The sequence below is a fragment of the Talpa europaea genome (assembly GCF_964194135.1).
Source record: "Talpa europaea genome assembly, chromosome: 7".
NCBI classification, from domain to species: domain Eukaryota; kingdom Metazoa; phylum Chordata; class Mammalia; order Eulipotyphla; family Talpidae; genus Talpa; species Talpa europaea.
The window spans coordinates 32,639,048-32,666,430 of NC_140074.1; the positions used below are offsets into that span (position 1 = coordinate 32,639,048).

At 32.7% G+C, this 27,383-nt stretch overlaps 1 protein-coding gene across 1 annotated transcript in view; it reads left to right on the plus strand.

The window, feature by feature from the left end:
* BRD10 (bromodomain containing 10) overlaps nt 1-26,435 on the plus strand; it is a gene marked incomplete at both ends in the record, with an annotated part of 89,919 nt that extends 63,484 nt beyond the window's left edge. The window contains 4 exons of the mRNA XM_084239018.1: nt 3,061-3,150; nt 16,977-17,092; nt 21,443-21,630; nt 22,786-26,435. Coding sequence (XP_084095144.1) covers nt 3,061-3,150; nt 16,977-17,092; nt 21,443-21,630; nt 22,786-26,435 — 4,044 coding nt within the window. The remainder of the gene's footprint in view (nt 1-3,060; nt 3,151-16,976; nt 17,093-21,442; nt 21,631-22,785) is intronic.
* Nucleotides 26,436-27,383: the final 948 nt, after the last annotated feature.

Consider the following 27,383-nt stretch of genomic DNA (forward strand, 5'->3'; position numbering starts at 1 on the left):
CCTAACCTCAGATATGTTTTCAAATTTAAGGTAATGAGAAGGAGGTCTTAATAAGGTATTTTGCTTTGTTGAAAAAACCGCATCTGTTCACATTATTAAGGTGAAATTTACTTATTGAATTGATTCTATTTTTTTATTGATTCTATTTTTATAAGTACTGTTTGGAGTTGAGTTTAAAGGCCACATATATCCCTTACATTGTAAAAGACAGAGTTGGCTTAAATAGCATTTTTCCCTTTGTTATTAGTAACAAAATTATAATTATGTGCCTTGACAGAATTTTCTAATGGCTTTACTTGACATTCTATATTTTGATTATCAGTATTAGGCATATATTACATAGATCTGTAGAGAGAGGTATGTATGTATTAGTATATAATGAGTATAAATTGTTATGTCATTAAGTCATTTTAATATAATGTCATTGTAAATATTGCTAAAATATTTGATGCTCAAGATTTAAAAAATGTGTTTAAAGGTCTTGTCATTTAATTTAAAGGGTATGTCATTACTGTGCTTTTAACTCATTATTCCTTCCCTTATTGAAATAAATCATTTTGAATTTTCATTCTTAGTAACTCCATAGTACCAGAATGTTTCAGTAACCATGCAGATTTGTAATTCATAATCATTGAGTACTTTACTGTTCAAAAATATGATCTGCAGACAGTACCTAGGAATGTTAAAAATACAGAATCCTAGCTCCCACCTCAGAACAAGATTCTAGGTTATATCTATTACATTAAATTCAAGTTTGAGAAACACTGATTTAGTATAACTTGCTAACTTAAACCACTTGAAGTGTTTTTTAAATAGCATTTAAGCTGTGGGAATTAATTCATGGTTAATGTCAGAACTGAGTTATCTGTTTCTTAAATGAAATATCGTTATTTGTTGATCTCATAACTAATTGCTAAAAATGTTACACTTTTTAGGGTGTGTTTGGTGGGGGGTTTATGTTTTCCTTGTTACATAATTTCCTACAAAGTACATGCAGAATGTACTCTTCTTCCTTATATAGTGAGACAGCTAAGATGCAAGTGAAAATTCCTCTGAAGTTTGCCATATGTGCAAATGAGAAATCTATACTGTGATATTAATTAGTACACTAAGTTCAGTGAAAAGGTGTTTAGCCATCTACAAGCTCTGGGGCAGATTTGACATGGTAGTTATAATAGCAAATTATACGTTGGGAAGTGTAGTCTTTATAGATATAATAAAAGTTGAAGACATTATCCAGTTCTAGAGGCACTTACATAGCTGGCTGTTCCAATTCTTGACCATAACTAGGGTTTCTTTCATAATTCTGGATTTGGCAATTGGGAATGTGTAGTTTGTAATAAATGTCAGCTACACTGTCCTACTACATCTGTTTTCTACTCTGAAACTTTGATTTGGATTATACATATTTTCCCTGCTTTGTCACGTCTGTGAATTTGAAATTACATAGATATTTCTAATACATAATTGTTAATAGTAATCATAACATATCTCTGATGAATTTTTCTTTGTATGTTAGGTTAAACCATACTGCCAGTTCTGTAGATCAAAGGCAAGTCAACCATATTTCATATGATTCAGTCTTAATAGTAAAGGAAGTTTAAGGGGCTTCTAGTCTCTTCTTTCAGTCACTAGGAGTGATTTTGTTGTAACCCACTTTTGCTTTTGTTGTTTTTGTTTATTTTTGAAAGTACGCCTTTTAGAAAAACAATGTCCTTACTCAAAAATTAATGAATGTAGCAAACATGGGACTGATAGAACTAAATGGTGCTTTAATAGCTTTACAAGTATAGTGTTCTTTTAATCTAAGTGTTTTCCTCTGTCATTGTTGTTTTGTTTTAGAGACCTAGTTCTTTTTCACATTAGATTTTTTAAAATACAAGCTTTTAAATTTTCTTAGGAAAAAAGTTAAATATATTGAACTAATTTCTTAGGAAAAAAGTTAAATATATTGAACTAACTTTACAAGAACTAAAATGTAGCTGCTAATATTTTTGTTGTTGCTGATATTTTACTGTTTAAAATTTAGTTTTATTATTAGTAACTAAAAAACAATTATTTTGGCCATTCACCAACATTATCAAGGTGAAATAAAATGTCTCACCCCAATTATGCTAGGAAATAGATTCTACCTATAGAGACTACTTAAGACTATATTAGGAATCTTCACTAAATTTCACTTTGAATATGTTACATATAGTTCTTTATTTTTATTTTCAACAGCAATAATATAATTTGTTAAATTGTATAGTTAGCAAACCAAATCAAAGGTAAAATGACAGTTCTTCAAGAGTTTATTTTTTCAGTACTAGAAGATTGCCTGATGAAGTATTCCCCACCTTCCTCCTAAGTTATTTGTTTACATTGTATGTGATTCAGGAGCATAGCATCACACTCCTCAGGTGTATGTCACCACACCCACCGCCAGTCCTCCACCATAGCTCATTGTGCCCCCTCCCCACTTTGCGCTCTCCTATTCTCTTCCCTCTCTGATATTTTCACTTCTATAGTCAGGTTTCTAGGTTTTTTATTGGTTTTGTTTTATTTCTCTATATTCCACTTATAAGTGAAACCAGTATTTGTCTTTCTTCTTCTGACTTAGTTTTACTTGACATTATCCCCTCCAGTTCCATCCATGATGATGTGCAGCATTTCTTTCTTTTTTTTTTTTTTTTTTTTTTTTTGATGTGCAGCATTTCTTAAAGGTGATTCAGTAACTATGAAATCTAGAGTGAGTTTCCAGATCTTTGTCATTCTGGGCTGAAAGTTAACAATGATAAGAAAGTACTGGATTATAAAACACTGAGAGATGGGGATGTGGGATAAAACCATCAATGTTGAAATTTCAGCTTCCTTTATACTTCTTTTAAACAGCCTGAAGTTCATACATAGTAACAATTACATTTCTTTTAAAATATAAACTGCCGAGCTTTCTTTGCTTTTTGCTGTTACAGAAACAAATAATTGTGATTTCAGTGTGTGTTAAAACAACTTCTGTTACCACATTTTGGGTGTTTTATATTATGTGTTATCAAGCTGTGTTTTTGTGTTTTATTTTAGCTTATTTGCACTAATCTTGATGAACTCAGGGAATTAATCACAAAAATCGAGAATGAACTCAAAGATCTGGAAAACAGTAGAAAAAAATCGGTAGGTGTTGATACAAAAGTTCTATCTGTTATTGTCAGCATTAAAATTAATTCCTGCTTTTTTCTAAAGCCTTTTTTATCTTGTTCTTGATTACATAAAATTTTGCAATGAAAAGTAGAAACATTGTTTCTTTTATTTCTCCTGTGTGGTCTAGTTTTCATTTTCAATAGACAAAAATGGTGCCAAGGCAAGTAAATCAATTTTCTTTGCCTGATTTATCTATATCAGGTATTGTTTTAGATATTTCCCAATATATTAGTTGGTTGTTTCCTGACTGGGAATTTTTTTTGTAGTTTCTATCTTGCAAATATTATTAGTAATTATATGCTTTCAGTATGGATTTGTTTCTTAGTAACAACATTTTAACTAGCTGTGACATCAGTAACAGATGTAAATTGTTTAATCTTATCACAGATGTTTTTGATACATGCCAAACAGTATGTGTTTTTTTTTTTTAAAGAGCCTTGAAATCCTTTGAAATCCTTTCTTGACTTTCACATATATATTCTAAATTTACAAATAATCTTTATCTTCATTTTGTTCTTGAGAGAACAGTTTAAGCATATTATATTTATTCGCTCAACATTTGGTAAAACACTTAATAAATCCTTTTGGCTGGCATGTATTTATAGTTTTATATATCACAGATTTAAAACACAGTTACACACCATAAAATAAACGGGGAAGGCTTAAAACATTGAAGAAGATTACTCATCATTAAAAAATTCCTTTTGTTTTATGCCTCAGGAATTACATGAAGTCACTTTTAGATCTTTGTTAAAACCTATTAATCTAGAATTACCTGCAAAATGAGGTTAATGATACAGCAAGCTTCATATCAAAGATTTGTAGTGGCTTTTTATATGCTCTCTAGAAAAAGAAAACATTAGTAGCATTCTGAAGGGAGCAAAATAAAGTACAGCCTTCTGGTGTTATTTAATACAGGTATTAAAACAACCTTAAGGATATCAGAAGTCTCTTGTGTGATATCTATAAGAATATTGGAAAAAAATCTAAGAAACACAACAATGTTCATAGTTACAGTCATCAATTAGCCAAGTAAGCATATGTTCATTACATAGTCTGAGAATACAGAAAATTTTATGTTTTACAACTATTTCCATTAAAAGTGGTTCAGACCCTTGTTTTCATACATGTAAATATATACTTTTGGTATATGGCAGTCTCTTGATATGGAACCCAAGTGTTATTTTAAAATTTACCTCTGTGGTATATATATATATCTCAAATAGCATGTGTACGAGAATATCTTCTTTTCAGTCAACATTTTTTTTTAAATATATTTGATGTCGTATATGATCTTAAAGGATTGATTCTGTTCCTTAAGACCTGAAAAAATAAGTCTTTTAATCAGGGTGTTATTTATAGTTTTTTCTGCAGAGACTTAATTTTTAGTGAGATAGCCATACTTCATGACTTTAAACAGAATTCTGGTAAATAAATTTTCTAGTTTTTTCATGCTACAGTTAAACATAACTATGCATCTTGATTTGTTCCCGTATTATAAATTAGCATTTTGTTTTTTGAAATAGTTCTACACATAATTGATAAAAATACTTACAGCATATATTGTGAGAGTAAAATACTTTTAACCCCTTAGAGAGTTTTTCCTTAAGCCTTACGTCTCACTTCCATTGGTGATATGAAGTATAAGCATGTAGCCTTCCTTCACAGGAACAACTAGAAGAAGAGTAAAAGAAGACAAAAATTACAAATATTTGACACTGTCATCGTTGAGGTCCTGTATACTAGAAAGTTTTAGGGTTATGTATAGAGTTTAATTGATTAGATTTGGTCAAATTTTTTTTTTTCAATTGCTGACTTTTCCATGACCAGAACTGTTTGCATATTGGTTTTATTTTTTTAAAAAAAAGATTTATTTATTTTTACAAGCTCTCAGGTACAGGCTAGAGGTACGGGAGGGTGAGAGAATTCACCAGAGAGAGAGCAGGGAGCAGAACAGGCAGAAGGACCAAAATACACTGCTGAGGGGAGCGACTGGCACGACAGGAGAGATCTGCCACGCCATGTGGGAATCTCCCTGGCCGGCCAGGAATCGAACTGGCGCTGCAGAGACTGCAGACAGCTTCATAGCGCTGTGCTCAACCCGCTGCGCCTCCAGGGAGCCCTGCATATTGGTTTTAAAATACATTTTATGTTCTTTAAGAAACAGAAATTTTGGGAACTGTACTTAGTGGGATAATCTTCTAAGATTACAACACATGCTCTATTTTCCTTTATACTTAAACTTCCTAAAAGATTGTTTTCATAAATAAATAAATGAAACGATCACAACAGCATAAAGAAAATAGACAATAAAAGGTTGCATCTTAGTGGCATTCCTTACTTTTTACAAAAGCTAATGCTGAGTGTAATAGTTGTTAGTTGTAGAAATTAACTATTCAGTGTTTACGTTGATATAAATACCAGTTTATCTGGCATCATTTGGGAATAAGGTGTTCCACTTAACTGAATTTTCTAGATAACTGAAACTTAAACCATTAGTCCTTAAATTCTTATTTTCATCACCTAATGAAAACCTTCCCTGCTTCCTTGTACTATACTGAACACAGTTTAACCCTTTGTGATGACTTAAGGATTATCATTAATGAATATCCATAATTGTGCTTAGACCCTAAAAGTCGTTGATATCAGTAACTCTAAGTAGACAATTTAGCAAAAGGTCATTTTGCTATATATTTTGAAGGTTTTTATTTGCTTGTACTTTTGCTTTTGCATTGTCTCTTTGTTGTCAAGTCTGACATTTCTTGTGTATGTTCATTTCTTGTGTGTGTATTTGCCCTCACTGAAAAACTATTGATTAGAAAGCAAGTAATCATACTTATTTGAAGTGGGCTCTTTGTAAGGACCTCTGAGAGACTTTCTTATTAATGAAATGCATGAACTTGGTGATAGTGATAGCCATTTTCACTGATTGCTTACTTTGCGGGCTTCCTTCACTATTGTAAGATAAAGGAAGTATTAGTATTAATTTTTATTAGGGGATATCACTCTTAAAACTAGAGTCGAATAGTTCTGTCATCAGCTTTCATATCTACAATAATGGCTCTAATAACGAAGAGGCTGTATTCCATATAAACACTTATTTGATCATGTAAATGCTGTTAATAAAGATAGAAATAATAAATGTGATACAGGATTTAACATTAATTCATATAAACACCTCCTGCCTTAGGAACCTTCTTCTCTACAGGGGCTTTCTAGATAGTTTTTCTTACCAAAGCAACAAGGAGAATTATCCCATTTCCTTACCCACATCAACATTCCATTAAAACACTTTCTTAGCCTCTCAAATGTTTTGCCATTGAACTACTCATTGTATTAGAAGATTTATCTCTTTCAAAATCTGGATTATTTATTCACTCTTGCAAGAGACAACTAATAGCATTAATTTGTTCAGGGGTTTATTCAACAAAAGGCTTTATTGGTTTATTCATCCTGAGGACCTTGAAGTATTATACCCAGCTACCTGATATTTGTTTAAAGTGAAATATCTAGTTAAGACAAATAGAAGTATGTAGTTTAAAAAAATTCTTTAATTTTGTCTTTCTCATCATTTATATCATAGGAGTCTTCAGTGCTCTAAAAGAGAAATCATAACATTTTGTTGTTCCTATTTTTTGGTTTTAGTCCAGAGACAAAATATACACATTGCTTGATTATTTGGAATTTTTTTTTCAATTTTGGAAGTTTTATTAGCTTTCCAGAAAGATAGAGCTAAGATATTGGTAAAATTGCCTAACATTATTGTATGTGAAATTTATTAGACATTATTGGTTTCTAAATAGTTGAAATTGGGAGATTTTGCCATGCTTATATAGAAGTAGTTATATTTCTTAGTTTTTCATGTGAGTCCTTTTTTCTCATATCTTCTTAAATTCAGTGTGTGTTATATTAGTTTTGATTTTCAAAATGGTTTCATTATTTTTTCCTTGATTAGGGAAAGAACTGCAGTAAAGAATGTGTATTAAGAAAAGTGGAGATTTGGCCAAAAAAAGTTATAACAAAACTGTCTGAATTGTATTATGATTAATGATAGTCTTACCAAAATCGACAAACTAAAATTCAAAATATAAGCCTATGTCTTTTCTAAAATATCTTTCAGTGTTAAACATCTCAACACTGAACACTCAACACTTGACAATGATGTAAGACAGACTTCAAACATTTACAGATTTCATAGTCACTATGTCAGAAAAGCTATAAAACTGCCTGTGTTCATTGATCCTGTAATTTTATTTAGAATTTAACTTTAGTTCTTCCTACTTTCCCCTCCTCCCCCCGCCAAAGTAACTTACACAGTGGTGCGTTCAGCAAACTACCTCTAATAATGAAAATTTAGGAAAAGTTTGTATGTCCAACAGTAGTGAGATGACAAATCCAACAATAATCTTAACACAGTAGTGTTAATATACATATGGTGTCATGTAGCTATTAAAATATTTGTAGATTACTGCTATTACATAGAAATATTTGTGAAATGTTAAATTTTTTTAGAAAGCATGTATAATGATTATATTAAAAGTTGTGATAAAAAGAAGTGGAAAGGAATTTAAAGTAATTGATAAAACTAATCTTTATTATGTTCTTAAAATAATTAAAATTTATAATACAATGATAATACTTCTGTACAACCGAAGGCTGTACATAAGCCAGACCAAACATTAGAGAAATCAGAAGCTTAGATTAGAAAAGTTGATACCCCATTTTTGGCTACAGAGTACTATTTAAGCCAGTGATTATTGTTCAGGGATGATTTTGCTATGCCAGCCCCCAGAAGACTTTAGATAATTTTGACTGTTAGAGTTTAAAATGTGTTACAGCACTTATCAGATACAGGCTAGTAAAATTGCTAAAAGAAACTTACATTGTAATGCATCTATGAATATACATTACAGACCCCCACAACAAAGAAGTTATCTGGTTGCAAATGTCAACTAAGATTGGAAAACCTTGGCATACGCTCATATTTGCCCAAGTGTCCTCATTTTGTCTGTTCCTGCAAACTTATTTTGGGGAAAAAGCATGCTCATATTTTGATCATTTAGTACACATCAATTAAGTCATATACCATAACCCATAATTAAGAACATTTTATTACATTATATACTTCTAATTCACACTCATAATTGATGGAACTTAGGAAAGTTACTACTAACCTTTTACTCTCTACGATTTCATCAGATAGTTTAAAAAGTCTTGAACTGAAATTCATATCTATCTCCTCTATCTTCAGTTCAAATTCAGTATGATTTATTTCTCTGTTAAGTATGTTTACAATTTACTTTTTACCTCTCAGATAGGAAATAAATTATAAATAGGGCTGTATATTTTTTATTCATTCTAGAAAGATAATGTTATAGTAAGGAATGGAAAAACAGTCAAATTACATAATCATTATTATATGAATTTATATAACCCCCACAAGCATAATTGTTCACAATAAAAGTGTAATATAAAGCAAAGAAATTTTCACACATTAATCTTAGTCTAATGCTTATAATTTTACTCTTATAAATGAACTGAGATTTTCACTCTCCCCTGTTCCATATTCCATTTTCTTACAGTTAGGCATCAAATCAAAATTATAGCAAGCTGTTTAGAGTACAAAATACATTTTGCTGCGATTAACTTTAGATAGAGTCCTGAATATGCCCTAGTTAACATTATTTAATGCATATAGCTTATACATGTGTTTGCAAAATCTCTATAATCCTTAAATTAGTTTCAATTAAATTTTTAGAATTATGTATACTTTCTTATTCTAGATCTTCTTGTAGTCTAATAGTTAACAAAACTGAACACCATCTTAGCTTGATGGGGGGGGTATTTTGTATGTAAATAGTCATATTTAAAGTTTATAAAAATTAGAACAACCTTTTGGAAACTGCACAACTGATAAAATAAATTTCTTTACCTTAGTCTTATTAATTAGGTAGGTATTTCTTCAGTTCTTCTGTGTCTATGCATAGTACCACCTGCTTGGTGTAGACACATCCAGAGATTAAAACAAAATCCTTATCCTCAAGGAATTTACTTACATAGTTTAAGATTTTATCCCCAACCATGGGGATAAATTTTTAGTTTTAAACAGGGTCAGTTGTGCTAGTTCTTGTCCTTTAAGATTTAATCATTTATTTTCAAGCTGTGTTTATTCAAAAGTCACCAAACACTAGATATTTGTTCAGTTCTTGTAATTACACATCTGTATATTGTTGGGGATTGGGTGGAGGTGCAGATAACATTTGGACTTTATGAAGAATCAAATGTTAACTGACATATGCAAAATATTAGTGAGGGAAAAAAGCTAGATGTCAGGAAATGTGGGCTAGAACAATATTTAACTGTCAAGACAAAGCTTTAAATTGACTGTAGTCACTGAGTTATTTGAAAATGAATTATTTGTCTATGGAAGTGTTGCTTTCAGGTTTGGTTTTTGGTGGTATTTTGTTTTGGGTTCTTTTTTTTTTTTGCCATTTAATTACTATGCTCAAGAAAGAATTGGATTTTAAACCTTCTTAATAGTGCTCTTTCTACTTATTGGAATTTGAATCCCATCAGGGAGACTTTCATAAAAACAATATTTGAAAACTTCTTTTCTTCCAAAGAAAATTCCAAATAAAAGGGGAAAGGGTTGCTTAGTATTCTTACACCAGGTGGCGAATTAATGGTGTATTTTCCCAACATGGAATGAGCTTCAAGAGTAGATGATACTCTTACATAGTTAGAGCTTCATAATGTGACTTATGTAATTTGCCATAAACCCTTTCAAATTGCATATCACATACACTTACTCAAATATGAGTAACATTTTAAATGCCAAATATTTTTTAAAGCCCTAAGTAAATTTGTATTCTATTCGATAGTTACTTTGCCACCTCCCACTGATGAGTGTCCTGGAAATTGGAATTTAAATCTCTGTTGTATTTCAGGCCAGAAATGAGCTACAAATCATCCTTTTTAAGCATTCTTTTTTTAGAGGATACTTTTTTAATTACAGAAGATATCAAAATCTTTAGAAAAACCCTAAAATGTAATGATAGAGTAATTTAATGCCTTTTGTGAATTGGGGAAGATTACATCAACAAAGTAAGAGAATTGAATGTGAATTAACCCTTCCTACCATTTTACCAGACTCAATAGAAAAGGGAAAATAATACATTATATATGGAAGGAAAATTAACACAAAATCTAACACAGAGTATAAAGGAACCTAAATAAAGGGCACAAAGTCCACATGTGGATTCTCTAGTACTTTAAAATAGAAAAAGGCATTAACACAGAATGAGTTTCTTTTAATGAAGGTAAGTATAACGAGTAATAGCTGTGTCCTTTTAATTAGGACAAGAGTATATTATTGATAGTAGGGTAAAATACTGACAATTAAAAAAAACCAACAAAAGCTGCTCTTAGCCATCCAAAAATATAATAGTAATATTTATTGTGTGTTTAGAAAATCTGTATGGCATATATTTTAGGAACATATTTATCAATTTTAAAAACTCTTTTACATCCCATAGTGAAAAACCTCAGCTAAAAAATGTGCTTTTGGGCCTCCCTGGTAGCGCAAGGGGTTAAGCACCGCATTATGAAGCAGTTCACAGCCTCAGCAGCATGAGTTCAATCAGTCCCTGGCCAGCCAGGGAGCAACCCACATGGCAAGGCAGATATCTCCTGTCTCATCTGCTGTTCCCCTCAGCAGTATATTTCAGTCAGTCTGCCTGTTCTCTTCCCACTGTCTCTGGTGAATCCTATAACCGCCCCCCCTCCTCCACATTTCTGGCCTGCACCCCAGCTCTTATATGCATGTATAAATAAATCTTTTTTAAAAAAATTTTTTTTTGTAGTTTGAATTATTGCTGTTAGCCAACTCTGCTAGGCATTGTGATCAAGCCAAAGAAAGTAAAAATAAATAGGATACTATACCTCTTTTTAAGATTGTCCCAGCCTTAATTTCACTTAGTGGAACTTTTTGTGCTCTCATGCTGCCAACTGAAGCATACATAGTTATTCAGACTGCTCAGTGAATTGCTTGAGATAGCAGCTATAAATTTGAATCAGCCTCTTTGCTACCACCAATTTACTTTTTTTAAAGGGATCAAATTCAGATACTTTGCCAGTAGTTACTTTCCAGTCCAGGAGTCTTTCTTCTTTACGAATTAGAAAATGTTTACAAATACATTGTTAGATTTTTTTCCCCAGAAAATTATTAGGAATGTGATCTGTCATCCAGGTTTTTCCTCTCTATAAAGCCAGTGATACTGATTTGCAGTATTATCTTCAATGTAGTTATTTGTCATCATGCTTTCTAATTAAATGCTATTTTAGGAAGGAATATACTGTGAATGTTATGTGTGTGGTTTAATGTGAGATAGCTATGAAAGCTAGCATTTTTTCAAGGAACAATATACCAAGTAGATGAATGCAAGGTTTTTTAATCAAAACTGAATATTTAGGAATATATGACTGTGATTGTTTCTTTAGGCAAAGTAATAAGAAAAATATTTATTAAATATAGTAATAGCTTTTCATCTAAGGAGAATCTCATTTTGTTTCTTAAGATATGTAATTACAGTTGATTTGATTTGTGCTGTGTTTTTATATAGATGAATTCAAATTATTTGCAACCCACCGTTGGATATTGCTAGTAATTTTAAATGAGACATCTGTGTGTGGGAATTCACTAGCTTTACTAAAAGTTACTGCATTTTATTTTTAAAGCATGATAACTTGTTCTTTAATCCCTTTTCCACCATGAGTTTTATGTATGTGACAAGAACCACACTACAAAAAAGTATTTTGTCATATAATCCTTGTTATTATATTCTAACATAAGTAAAAGCCTATAGAAAGATAGCATTGATGCTTTTATTATATACATCATGTTTTTGTGTTCTTTTTTAGAAAAAGGTCTATCTCTATACTATCTCAATTAAAAAAAACATAATTTATATATTTATATACAATTTTAATTTTTCTTCCTATAACTGTTAACTTTTTTGTGTTATAAGAAAATCTATGGTTTGTGTAAATACATTACTTTTATCTAAATTTAACTATCAAAGCATTTAAATTTATTTGAAATGTGCACAAATGTGTCCATGGTATGAGGTACTTAATAACATTGGGATTTATTTCTTTTCCTCTTTTCCTTCCTCTTAGGTATCCAATGTCCCCAGCATCAGTAGATTGCCAGCTCCCTCTCCTTGCAACACTCCAGCCAGCATTATGCTGGTGTTGTCATACACATCCCAGATTATTGCAACAGAATGGAGTTGTTCTTTAGTTTGTAAGGTACGTTTCCCTCCCCTCTCTCTTCACACATATAGACTTAGCTTTTTATTTTATAATATTGTGTAGTTTTGTAAGGATTTTAAAGTTTCTTTTCCCTAATGGTTCCTTAGGTAATACATTCAAAAACTTATGAAACTGCATAATATAATAAAGGACTTATCTTGTAACCATAGACCAGCTCCTTTTTGTAGTAATCCCTATAAGTTTATAAAACCTCCATTGTTTGAAAGTTAGGACATCTCATGCAAAGGGAGCTGGCAATCTGCAGCTGCTGTGGACATTGGATGAGAAGGTATTGAAAGGTAAGCTTCAAATTTAGATGATCTTGTATGCCTTTGGTTTTGTGTATATGCTTAAAATTCATACTTTATGTTAAAACAGTAAATTTTATAGTAAATTCATGAAAGAAAATTACTACTTTTCTCTTTTTAACAGTGATTTTCAGAAATGTTTGAATTATTAAATTCATATAACACATTGGGGTTATCTTAGAAAATACTTCTCTGACTGAAAGTTGTAACAATTGAAGCAGTTAATTTATTCCCATATTCATGTACCTCTTTAGAAAGAAAAGTTAGGACTAACTTTACATATTAAATATATAGTAAATGTATGTAATACATGTTATATTCATTATTCCATCTGCCTACCATCTTTATCTTTGATTTTTGTATTGATCTGTGCAGGATATAGATTTTAAGAGCCTTTCTGAGTTTTATTACATTCATATTCTCTCTGTGTTTGAAAATAGAGGAACTTGCTGCTTTCTCATTTTTTAATTCACTTTTAAACTTTACATCAGTCTAATTTTAGGTACTAGTATAATTAAAATTTTGGAAATTTTAATTTTTTACATTCCAGAGAAACCTATATCTAAATTTAGGTATTTATACAGTAGTCTCTTCTGAAATTGCCTGTCTATAAGCCAAGATAGATAGCATTGCATAATAAAAAAAGAGATTGGATTTTAGCATTCAGAGAACCTAAAATTGTAATCTGAAAGTCCTCTTCTGTCAATTCCCTGTGTTATTTTAGCCACTTCTATAAAGTTATGTCCTCTGAGTTTCCTTTTAGCCTTATTTCATCCTTGAAGAAACATGATAGCCATTCTCTCGTTTTTTTTCCTTATCTGTGTCAGTAAAGTTAATCAGTCAGGAAAGCTGTTACTACCTTTTAGTTAATTTTATGATTTAAAATTCAGAAAATATTTGTTTCATTTTATTTTTTTAAATATTTATTTATGCATACAAGAACTGGGGTACAGTTCATTTGTGGGGGTTGAGAGGATTCACCAAAGACAGAGTGGGGAACAGAACAGGCAGACTGACTGAAATACACCACTGAGGGGAGCAGTGGGCAAGTCAGGAGAGGTCTGCTGTGCCATGTGGGTAGCTCCCTGGCCGGGGATTGAACTCATGCTGCTGTGGCTACAGGTAGCCTCATAGGTTGCATCTTAACCCCTTGCGCCACCAGGGAGGCCCTGTTTGTTTCATTTTAAATAGGTGCTTCTATTAGATCCAGTCAAACTGTTACCATCTCTAGCTTCTTCAAATCTGCTAGGTAGACACTCAGAAAGGGACATTATTTTAATTTCATTTGGTTTGTAGGGACCAAGTATGATGATAAATGAAAGAGGTAGAGTTTCTCTTTTATTTTCAAGTAGATTAAAGCACCTTACCTCAAATACTAGTTTGAGGGCGGTGATTCTCAGCATTTTTTCCAAGCTGTGCCCCCTTATAATCAACATAAAAACAATGGACACATACTCCATAGCAAGGTACGGGGATGCCCTTTCGTGAGGTCATTGTGTTCTTTATATGTATTTTCTCCTCAAAGCATTTTACCAGCCTTTACTTTGTTTCTATAATAATAGGCTTTCATATGTTTCCAAATACAGAATGGTTAAATAGACATTTTCTACCATCACTACCCCATATGCCACATAAAGTTGAGAATATGCCATAGAAAGGGAATAGCCAAAAAACATATAAAATTAGAAAGCCCTTTGATTTAATTTCCAACAGATCAGCAGGTGACACAGACTTACATGAAAGTTAGAAATCTGTTCTCCGTTATTTATGACCCCTTCATGGTATACAGTCACCTAGTTAAGTTATGTGTTTTCTGGGTATTGATTAAAACTTAGTAACCAAAATAGAACCAAAAGGTAAAATCTTCCTAATCTTTTTTACATTCCTTTCTATAAAAGTCCAGGTTGTGATTTAGGAGAGAGACAAAATATTTTGAGAGAACAGCATTCAACTATACAGTCTCCTTTTCTGTGCCTCATCTACTAGTCCTAAGGTTCAGTAACACTGCTGATTTTTCTGCATTCCCCACCCTATCACCAGCACACTAGTCCACACAGCAACCGTATGCCCAGGTGAACTGCGTCTGTCAGTCTTCCCCATAAAACCCTCAGTTTAAAGGGATTCTGCATGCCTGGTGCTCCTTACCCATTTCCAGTTATACCACAAAAAGGATGTTCTCCGTATCTTCACCTGACACCTTTCCTTATCTTTCCTTTTTTTACTCTCTTTAGGATAAATTTACTTCTACTCTCATCTTTTCATATATTGATTTTTGATTTTTTATTGTAACAAAACCCTACCTCATCCCACAAAGAAGTTAGAGTGACTATCATTCTGCCTTTTCTTCATCTTCATCAGATTTCCCAAGATGAATGTTATTTCATGTTCACTTTTATTGTTTATCGTTTAATGGTTTTGTTTGTCATGGGTTAGAATACTTTATACCATCTCCTAACTTTTCTTTAAGAGAAGTAAACTTCTGAAGTATAACTATTAGGTCAGGCCCTGTGTTTACCTTCAGAAAACATTTGACAAAAGGTCTGTCCGGGTTAGTATATTAAATGAAATACTTTTTAAAAAAATACTTTTCTTGAAATTTTTTTTTAGTAATACTATGATTTGTTACAAGCTGACACAACAATCAGTAAGCCTAGGATCCATATTATGTGCACCTGCATATGTAATCCCCATATTCCTTCTCTTCTAATAAACAATTCTCCTTCCAAAATATAAAAGCCTCAGTGTTGGAAATGTTTATTTTTATATGGATAAACATCATGTTGATTTAAAACACAAATTTTGGGGAAAATAGGAACTATATTATTAGTCATAGAGGTTTTTTTATGTGACTAAAATTTCTATGACCCAATATGTTGAAGGAGACAGATATGTAGGTATATCTGTATCTGGAAATTTTTGCCTAATTTACAATACATTTTACTCCAGGGAGCAGTAGGTTTTAATTAAGCCTTCATGTTCTATATATGTGTAAATTGACTCAGTTGCTTTTGAATGAAGTCTAATTTTATGCGTATTAAATATGATCCACAGCATTTGTTATTGTGTCTTTTGTTATAAAAGAAAGGAAACCTGTAGACTGTATGGCATATAAATTATATCTCAAAGCTGTATCCAAAAGAAATACAACATAATTATATAGCAATAAATGACAATGATGGTAGTGTTGATAGATGTATGCTAATATTGCGGAGAAATCTGAATTTGCTAGATAGAAACATAACTTCTATAACCTTACACTTCCTATGGTATTCAGGTAATTTTATGAGTACTGGTGAAATGTATCTTTACTAGAAGTCTTACAACCTATGTCAAATAAAATTCTTGTGATAGTTTTTAAGAGTTCTAAGTTATAATATTTGCTATGGTTCTGAGAACTTGGAATTCAGCATCAGGGAGATCTGGGTTCATCATAGATCTTAAAGAAGTCATCTCTGACTCAGTTTCATTTATTAAGTGAGACTAAAAATGCACACACCTCAGAAGAGTTTCCATAGCTGCTAAAGCAGGTGTGTACTCTCATGTTCAGCAACATCTTCTCCCTCTCCACCTTTCTCTTCCCATCTTTTACCCTCCCCCGCCTGGTAAATAAATGAAATACTTAGGATAATACTTAGCAAATGGAGGGGGTGTCAGTAATAATTAACTTAGTGTAGCATTATTGTATTGAAAATGATAACCACTTGTTTGCTTTCTGTGCTGAAATATTTTTAAATAAAATCATTGTAAAATTTCCTAAGGAAGTTTGCTGAAGACTACTTTTGGATATAATAACAATACCAACTCTCTTTCCCCCCTTTAGAAAAATAAAACCTTTACAGAGAGAGTGATATCATTAACATATTTAATAAATTATATAAATGTTTGTGCTTTTACATGTATTTGAAATGATTCGTTAGTATATTTACAGTTGATCCAATTAATACTTGCTGAAATTTTTGCTTCCTTGTTTGATTAAATAGATTCTAGATTTCTCCTTTTGAATTGGGAATCTTTAAATCAAATAAACTTTATTACAGGAAATTTCCCCCTTTCTGCAGCTTTCTGAAAAAAGATATTTAATTGATGGGTATTGGGTATTTACTCAGGAAATAAGGTTTTGATATTCATTTTAGACTTTTAGTAAGTCTATGGGATTTACTTTCAAAATTATGTTTTTAGGGCAAGTGGTATCATCGGAGGCAAGCTGTAAGAGAGTTGCATAGTACATTGATACGCCTTTTAAATGAATTGCTGCCATGGGAACCAAAGTTAATGAAAGCTTTTCAAAGAAACAGGTAATTCAAACTTTGTACTCTTTTAGTTATTTCAGAGCTCTTACTCTGGAATTATTTAGTAGTTTTTCATGGACTTGTAATGCAACAGATATTTTTGAGTGTCTACTACATGTAAAGCATTTCCTAAACCTCGATAAAGTAGTTGAAATACAAAACCCCTTCTCTGTAACTTACATTCTTTTTTTTCCTGTTTTCTTTTTTTTCATTGTGGTAAGATGAACAAACCAAATTTATCATCATAACCCAGTTTTAAGTATGCAGTTCAGTGATATTAAATATATTGAAAATGTTGTTACAATTATTCCATCATCTCCAGCATTCTTTTCATCTTATACAACTGAAACTATTAAATTGAATCTACTCAATAATAATTCCCTATTCTCCCCCCACCCTGACCTCTTAGTGTGTTTTCACTACTCTAAATATTTCATGTAAAAAACTATAAATAAATACTTTATGTAAGTGGAATAATACAATTGTCTTTTCGTGACTGGTTTATTTCACTTAGCATAGTGTTCTTAAGGTTTATCCATGTTGCAGCATATGTTAGAATTCCCTTTCTTTATGAGGCTGAATAATATTCCATCCTACATATGTGTCAAAGTTTACTTTTCCAGTCCTCTATACATGAACATTTGGGTGACTTTGATGTTTTAGCTATAATGAATAGTGCTGCCTTATAAACATGGTGTATAAATATCTCTTTCAAAATCTTGCTTTTAATTTTTGGGGTATATACCTAGAAGTGGAATTGCTGGGTCAGGGATAACTCTTTTATGTTTTCACTTTTGAGGAACCACTGTTCCTCACTATTTTCCATAGTGCCTACAAAATATTACATTCCCAACAGTGCACAAAGTTTCTGACCTTTCCACATCTCACCAACATTTGTGGGTTTATTTTTTTTTTAATATTAGTCATTCTAATGGATATGAAGTAGTATCATTGTAGTTTTGATTTGTATTTCCTAATGATCAATGGTATTGTTTTTTTCATGTGCTTATTGACATTTGTGTATCTTTGGAGAAATATTCAGGTCTTTTGCACATGTATGAATCAGCTTGTTTGTTTTTTGTTGTTGTTAAGTTTTAGAAATTCTTTATTCTAGATATTAATCCCTTATCAGATACGCAATTGGCAAATATTTTCTTCTAATACCAGTTGTTGAAAAGACTGCCCTTTCCTCGTTAAATGAAGAATTCTTTTAATATGCTGCTGAATTCAGCTTGCTTATGTTTTGTTGAGGATATTTTGTATCAATGTTCATAAGAAATACTGGTCTATAGCTTTCTTGTAGTATCTTGGTCTGACCTACAGGTATGAGGGTAATTCTAGACTCAAAGAATAGTTATTATTTCTTTCTCCTCAAATTTTTGAAAAAGTTGAGAATGCTTGGTAGAATTCACTAGTAAACCTTAAGGTCTCTTTGTTGAGAGATTTTGATTATCACTTTACTAGTTTTAGATGTATTTTATTTTCTGGTGATTTAATCTTGATAGGTTTTATGTTCCTAGAAGTTTGTTATTTCATCCAGGATACTTAAATGGTCAAGATACAATTATTTATTGTCCTCCTGTAATCCTTTCTGTTTGTCTAGAATCAGTAGTAATTGCCTCACATTTCATTTGTAATTTTGATAATTTGAAATTTGAGTCTTGTCCCTTTTTTATTAGTCCATCTAGGTAAAGGTCTGTCAATATTGTTGACCCTTTCAAAAAACAAACTTTTGGTTTCATTGATTTTTCTCTTTTGTTTTCTGCTCTTTCATTAATTTCTAATGAAATCTTTATTTCTGTCCTGATTGCTTTGGGTTTAGTTGATTTTCTTTTTCTATTTCCTTATAAAGTTAGATTACAGCTTCAAGATTTTTCTTATTTTTTAATGTAAACATTTATAGCTATAATTTTTCCCCTTAGCGAGTGTTCACTGTATCCTATAAGTTTTGACATGCTGTATTTTCATTTCTATGAAGTATTTTCCAATTTCCTTATGATTTGTTCTTTGATCCAATGTTTAAGAGTATTTTGTTAATTTTCACACTTGGTCAATTTCTCTAGTTTAAGGATTTTGTAGTTACCCTTCTATTACTAATTTCTAACTTTAACTGTGGCTTACATTCTTCTGGAAGAAGCAGACAGACTCATGTCAAATAGTAGTAAGTGCTGTGAAGAAAAATAAAGCAAGGTAAGGAGAAAAGCAAATGATTCATTTGTAGGAGATAATGATTGCTCTTTTGCCAGTTGTCAGAGAAACTTTCCTGATGAATTAATGTTTGAACAAATATCTGAAGGAAAGGAAGGGGTGAACCAAGTAAATATCTGAGGGAAATAAAGCAAAACCTTAAGGTTGAAAACATGTTTGGCATTTAGAAGAATGCAAAGAGCTACCCAGAGCTAAGTGAGTTTTAAGGATTTTCACTTTTTGCTGTAGTGAGATAAGACACATTTAAGGGTTTTAAGCAGAGGAGGGACATGATCTTACTTGTTTAAAACACTCACTCTGCCTGCTGTGTTGAGATTAATGGGTCAGAGGTGAAAACAGGGAAATCATTTATACTACGTTAATAATCCAAGCAAAATATAAAATGACTTTAGCCAGGGCCGTATGCAGAAGATAATACTATGTTCTGGAAACCAGTATTTTGGATGTTTCTTGAAAGTTGGATTGGTAGAGTTTGATATAGGGGAAACTTAAGGAGAACCAGATTGGGGCTGAAGGGGTGAGGATTTAGCAGTTTGAATTTCAACTTGTTCAGTTAGATGTTCTTTAGATACCTAGTTGCAGTTACTGAGAAAGCAGTTTAGTATCTGATTCCCAGCTCAAGGGAAAAGCCAGGCTAAAGATGTACGTTTGGAAGTTATCAGGTAAAGATTATGTTTAAGTCATGAGATTACTAGAAATCACCTAATCTGTAAGAATAGATGAAGACAGATTGAACTTCAGAAAGGCCAACATTTAGAGATGGTAGAGATGAGTAGGACTAAGCAGGACAGATTTAAAAAGGAATGTTGTGTAAGATAACAAGATAACCAAGAAAAAAGGTAGTGCCATGAAAACAAATTAAAGGCCTTGTTCTTATTTCAGGGAAAATTAAGCAACTAGAACTTCCACATATTCACAACTCAGTTGCAACTTAAGACCTTTATTTGTATTCATATTTTATTTGTATTCATATTTCTACCTTCCTATCTAAGCTAACCCCTCCACTTATGCAAAAGACAGAATATTTGATAGAGAGATGTTCTTATGATTCTCTGATTACTTCCATTTTCCCAGAAATAAGAAACAAAGTTATCAGCTAAGACTGAGAAGGCTCAGAAGGAAGAAATGTCATTCTACCTCCATGTAGATATTTCTCCTTTCTACTCTTAAAAGAATTCATTTTGCTATTATCCTTTGTTAATCCATTCTAGTGTCTTAATAGCCCTCCATAAATTAAGCAATAATTTCAAACAAAGTGAGTTTTTTCAACAAACTTTCATTAGTTGAATATTTAGGTGACATACACTATTAGGTAAGAACTATTATTTTCCCTATTGTACCAATAAGTAAACTGATGCTTAGAAAGTTTAAGGAATTTGCCCAAAGTCTTAGTACATTTTTAGGTGACAGATGAGACTTAAGCTACAGTATATGCAAATAGGAAGTTTTAGCAAAAATAAATTGGAAAACATATAGTCAGATTTTTTAAACAAAAAACTTGAGGATAAACTTGAAAGCAAAAGGTATAATAAAGAGTATCTAAAATATCATATAATCATTTAGAAATGTTTCCATCTTCCCATAGTTTCGTATAGGCAGTTATATTTGTATGTGGAATCTTTGAAAGATTACTTTTCAGCTTCCTTTCCTTATATTTAAATAAAAATTTCTAGCAAGATTCAAAAGTTTAGACATGGTTACAGTCAGGATTAAAGGCTGCATTTTTTGTTTATTACTCTGTAAAAATACAATATTTTAGAATTTTAATTTTTTTCATATTTTAAATATATTATTATCAGTAATTTAAGATTTTCAAACATTTCCGTCAGTGCAACTTTGAAGAAAAACCTTTTTAAAAAATCTAAGCCTTTAGAATGGCAAATTGATGGTATGTTCAAATACTTCATTCTGAAATTGCAGATATAATCCTTTTACATTTCTTATGCCTACAACCTGGGTTTTGTTGTCGTGAACCATAATTACTGGCAAGACTTAGTGAACACTTAGACATACTTGAGATTAAAACATAGTTTTCAGTAACTTAATTGAAAATATTTTGATACATACTTTAAAATGTTAATATTTAGTTTAGCTTCCAAGAGTTTAATATATGTGTGTTACTTTGTTACATTGGACATTTTATTTCAGGAGCCGCCTAAAGAAAGACTATGATGATTTTAGAAGACAGCCTGATCATGATATATTTACTAGAGAACTGTGGACTACTGAAGAAAGTGAAGGAGATCCTGAAAAAGAATCTCCTAAGCTAGAAGTTAGTAAGTCTGTAGACTTGACAGAATCTTTCGCTATCCTGGAGAAGGATCACTTTGATTCAGGTAGGCATTAAAATTTCTCTAAATCACAACTGAAAGCGCAAAGAGATATTTAAATCTTCTCTTGTGGAGATAAAGGATAATCTGGTTAATGAAAAATATAGGTTGGGCAAATCTGGTATGTTTTTCAGGTGTATTATGTCCTTTTGTCATCATTATAACATTAGTATTTCTAAGAGTCTCTTAGAAAATAGTGCCTGACTCCAGACTTACAAGCATGCCGTTGCTCTTTACAGACTCATCCTTGATCTGCAATCCCTTTGAAGTAAATTTATTCTCTTCTTTTTATTATTGCTATTTTTGAAGCACTGTTTCTGATGTGTGCTTTAAATGGAATTTGGCAAATCTATAATACAGTGAAGATTTTTTGTTTTTTGTCCAAATCAAGAATTACAACATAACCATTTTAATATCTTAGTATCTGGATTATATATTTACTCTCAAAGTATAAAAAGTCATTGGTAATGTACACATTAAGTTCAGGGGATCCTATGTAATACTCTAAAAGAGTCATCATAAATCTGGGGCATCTTCTCACATTTTAATGATTAATGAAGACTATATTCCTGAAAAATGGGTAGTTGTTACATATATATGCAGAGCATCTTTTTGTGTGCATGTACTAGATAATCTTCCTTTTGCCCCTTCAGATACCCTTTCCCATTTCTCCACCCTGCTCACTTATATGAGTAATAATCATGGTGCCCTGTTTGCTGACTTCCCATTGACTTAGGCCACTGGGAAGACCCATCCACCACCCCCGCATTTAAAGAGTGAAAGAAAAATAAAGTACTTAATCAGATTAGGTTCCTTTTCAAATCAAAATTATGAACCTTAATTGCTGGTTTGAGTATTTCTTTAAGAAATGTAAAATTCCCTTTTGCACTTGTATTCACAGCAGAATTAGAGAATTTAACAAGAAAATTATTTTCTTATTAATAATAGTTGTTCTTGGGAATAATTATGATATATGAACAGTTAAGGTTACCAAGTCAAAGGTCACTTTACCTTTATCTCCATAAATGGTAGACTTTTGAATCACACTATAGATTTAATTAATTGCCAGTTGAAAGATTGATATTCCTTTTTATAATTGGTCTTACTGCTATTCTGTTGTGGTTTTATATAAACAAATTACTTGTTTTTTATAATTTTCAGATGATATGAAATTGTCAGAAATAGATTTTCCTATGGCCAGAAGCAAGTTATTGAAAAAGGAATTACCTTCTAAAGATGTCCTGAAGACACTGCCTAAAACACTTAAAAGACCGTCCAAACAAATGAGTTTTCTGGATGATAGCACAAAAGAGAAAGAGCTTTCCCCAAGGAAGAAAGTAAAGTTAAGCACAAATGAGACACCAGTTGAGAATGTAGAAAGTGATATGCAGATTGATTGTTTAAATGAATCAAAGCGTGTAGAGGCACTTTTTCCAGAATCACTTGCCTCTGTGGATTCAACTCCATCATCTACTCTCCAGAAAGGGACCAAACCTATTCAGGCATTGCTTGCGAAGAATACTGGGAACAAAGTGACCTTAACAAATCAACTGCCCTCGTCCACAAGTAGGAGTGCTCCTGCTGTGGAAAAACCAATTATATCTCCTTCAGAAGCAAGTCCCATAAAACCAGCACTGACCTGCCATACCAATACAAAAGGTCCTTTACAGATGGTATACAAAATGCCCTCTGGTCAGTGGTTGCCCATAGATCTTCATAACAGCTCCGTAAAGATTCAGATGCAACCTGTGCTGGATTCTAAAACAGGAGAAAAAGTTATGCAGCAGGTTCTCATTCTACCTAAAAATTTTGTGATCCAGCACAAGGAAGGAAAAGCAGTTGCAAAAGAAATACCACTACTTCAACAAAAAGGTACAGAACAACATAGTTCATCTTTTCCACAGACATCAAATGTAAACTCTTCTTTAGCATCAGTTCTTGTCAACTCAACAGGAACTGTTTCTACTCAACTACCAAATACAGTTTTCAATAAGACAGTTACACCTTTGTCAAATGTGAGTAGTACTAGACCACAGCCTTTGTCACCTGTAACCTCCATAAGTAATTTACTAACACCATCAGTTATATCTAACCAGAGTGAGGCAGAAAAAATCAAGAATGCAGTTTCAGCATCTACATTCCCCCAGCCCATTGCCTCACCCACCATTTCCTCAACAGTTCAGCCTCTGTTATCACCAACAACACTAAGTGGAGCTTCAAATCCTGGTAGTTCCCTCAACTGTTTTGCACAACAAACCGCTGATTCTTCTGAAGCAAAGCAAGAACTGAAAACTGTGTGTATAAGAGACTCACAGTCAATTCTTGTTAGGACACGAGGTGGGAACACCGGAGTTGTAAAAGTACAAACCAACCCAGATCAAAGTTCACCCAACAGTTTATCTTCAAGTTCAGTTTTCACTTTTGCTCCTCAACTTCAGGCATTTCTAGTGCCAAAATCAACAACTTCATCGTCCTCTTCTTTTTCACCAGTAGCTGGAACAACTATTACATCTAGTCTCCCACCCTTTGGCCAAACACCAACTTCTGTTTCCATTCCACCTGGCTTTACTCCATCCTTTGGGAAAAATCTCAATCTTTCATTAGGCCAGCCTTCCTGCAGTGGTAATTTGGGACACATAGTAGATAAAACTTCCCACATGTCCTCTTCTCCCTTAAAGTCTTCTGTTTCTTCTAGCACTCTACTACCATCAACAACAAATAGTTCAGTAAGTGTAATCAGCTTATCAGCAGGAAATTTTGGACAAACCAATGCAAATGTTATTCATACTCCAACTAAACAGCAACAAGTAGATTATATCACAAAAAGTTACCCTGTTACAGGATCAGAAACAACAGCAGCAACAAATGGAGATGTAATCAGTGGTACACCAGTTCAGAAACTTATGCTGGTGTCAGCCCCATCTATTCTTTCTCCTGGCAGTGGAACTACAATTAATGTGACACCTGCACCAACATCTACAGGTGTTTCTTCCCAGAAACTAGTTTTTATTAATGCTCCTATTCCCAGTGGCACTTCAACCCCAACTATTGTGGCAGAATCATTGAAACAAACTCTTCCTCCTCCCTTAAATAAATCGTATGTTAAGACTCCAGAGCAACCCCAGATAGTACTAATTCCATCTACAGTGGGAGCGCCAATAAAAATAAATTCGTCACCAACTGTGTCTCAGATAAAAGATGTGAAAATTGGACTAAACATAGGTCAAGCTATTGTAAATTCTTCAGGCAGTGTGCCAACTATGCCATCAATTAACATATTGCAAAATGTAACTTCAAAAGGAGAAGAAAAAAGTACCAAGGGCTATGTTTTGCCATTGTCAACAAATGGTAATTCAATTCCAGTAAACTCAGATTTTGTGAGTCAGAATATTACTCCTGTTAATGAATCAGTGGTTTCTGCAGCAAGAGCAGTAAACATGTTTTCAGTAACAGGAACAAATGTATCTTTGGGTTCTCTTTCAGTGACTTCAACTTCTGCTTCAGTGGGGACACGACCTCCTGTTTTAGTGAGTGGAAATGATACCTCTTCACGAATTATGCCTATTTTGTCAAATAGACTTTGCACATCAAATCTCGGAAACACTGTGGCCATATCAACTGTGAAAACAGGACATCTTGCATCATCTGTTCTGATTTCAACTACACAACCAACAGTGTCTCCTAAATGTTTAACATCAGCTTTGCAAATCCCTGTTACTGTTGCCTTGTCTACACCTGTGACTGTATCCCCAAAAATAATCAACACAGTTCCACATGTGGCAACAGTACCAGGAGCCACACGTTCTGTATCTCTTTCTAAAAGACAATCGCGGACTTCTGTCCAGTTTCAGTCACCAGGGGTTTCAGCTACAGTGCCAACTAATGTAAACACAAATAAACCTCAGACTGAATTGCCATCCCTCTCACCAAGTCCAGGTAAAATAATTAATATTTCTAATTATGCATCTCTGCCAAACCAGCAAATGTCTCCTGCTTTAGTAAAATCAACCCCTAGTTACAATTCTGCTCCAGGTGGCTCTGCCATTCACACTGCTACAGCACCATCAAATGTAACTAATGTAGTAGGGGGTCAGTTCAGTGAACATTACATTCAGCAAAAAATAGTGATCAACACCAGTACACCTTTGGCACCTGGTACTCAGATCATGATTAATGGAACCCGGTTTATTGTCCCACCACAAGGTCTTGGAGCTGGTAGCCATGTTCTTCTTATATCATCTAACCCAAAATATGGACCTCCCTTAGTTCTTAACAATGCTCAAGGCATTCAGCCTACACCCATAGATAACCCTGCCCCGAAGATCACACTAGCATCAAATAATACTTTAAGTGGACTACCTGTAAAACATTCTCTAAGAAGCTCTACAAAAATTGTAAACTCTCTTGGGAATGCAAGTTCTCTACCCACAGTGCATACAACACCACAAATTGTAAACACAACTGTTAAAGATTCTGTTCCACCTCCTACACCAACAGTGTCATTGACTTCTGTAATTAAGTCTCCTCCAGCTACTCTTTTGGCTAAGACATCTTTGGTTTCTGCCATTTGCTCAAGTAATCCTCCACTGCCAAGTAGCACTTCAGTATTTCATTTGGACACATCTGTCAAAAAATTGTTGGTCAGCCCAGAAGGAGCCATCTTAAATACCATAAATACCCCAGCATCTCAGGTTTCTTCACTCTCTTCATCTCTTTCTCACATTGTCGTATCTGCCAGTCGAAATCCTGCCTCTGTCTTCCCTGCTTTTCAGTCATCTGGCTTAGAGAAGCCTGACACAGCTGCATCTTGAATTTAGACTAAAGGAGCCAGTTTTTAAATAATGGGGCATTGTTTTGATTCCCATAAGTTTTAACTGTTTATTATACTGTTGAAAACATACTATACATAGTTGTGTGTGTGTGTGTGTGTGTGTGTGTGTGTGTTAATGTATCTTTTCATTAGCTTGCAGCAAGGCTTTGTTTTCTTGGGGAGGGGAAAATATGTTCCATTTCACTCATTGGTATGAATATGTTTTCAAAGATTGTTTAAAATAGATGGTCAGGATTTACCTGTCTGTATAACATAAAGTCAAGTTTGACTAGTTTGGAGTAAGCTAGCCTTTTGCACACTTGCATTGACACATTTCTTGAATTTGGACTATTGCAGCGTATCTATGATATGGTATTTTGTGTCATTAGTGAAATCTTATTTTTGTTTCTGTAAATATATATATATATATTTATGCATTGTGAAAATGCAGTCCATGGTGTAAAATTGTACATATCCCTAACCCTTACAACTTGTACTAAACTATATGTACAAAGAACTATGCTGTCTTATTTATGTTTTGTTTACATAATGTATAGTTTTTTAAGTATTTTAGTAATTTTGGACCAGTGAACTGTTAGCAACAATGCAGAAGAATCTGCATGTAATAAACTGAGTTGCTGTATCTCTTTGTTTGAATAGCATTTTTAGAGTGTGTTCTTTTTCCTTTAAAAGTATATGATATAAAAATGAAGATAGTCCTTTACCAAAAAAAATAAGACTGGGAAATTTGAATCAATAGCTAGCATTTGTACAAGGCTTTATGGTTTACAAACTTTACTTTCACATCTCATTTGGTTTTCATAGTACTCTTGAAAGGGTAAGTGATATATCCAAGGTCACCCAGTTAGGGTGTGGCTGACCCAGTATTTGAACCTGATGCTTTAAATCCTTTTTCCATAATTTTACATGGAAATTCTGTTATAAAATT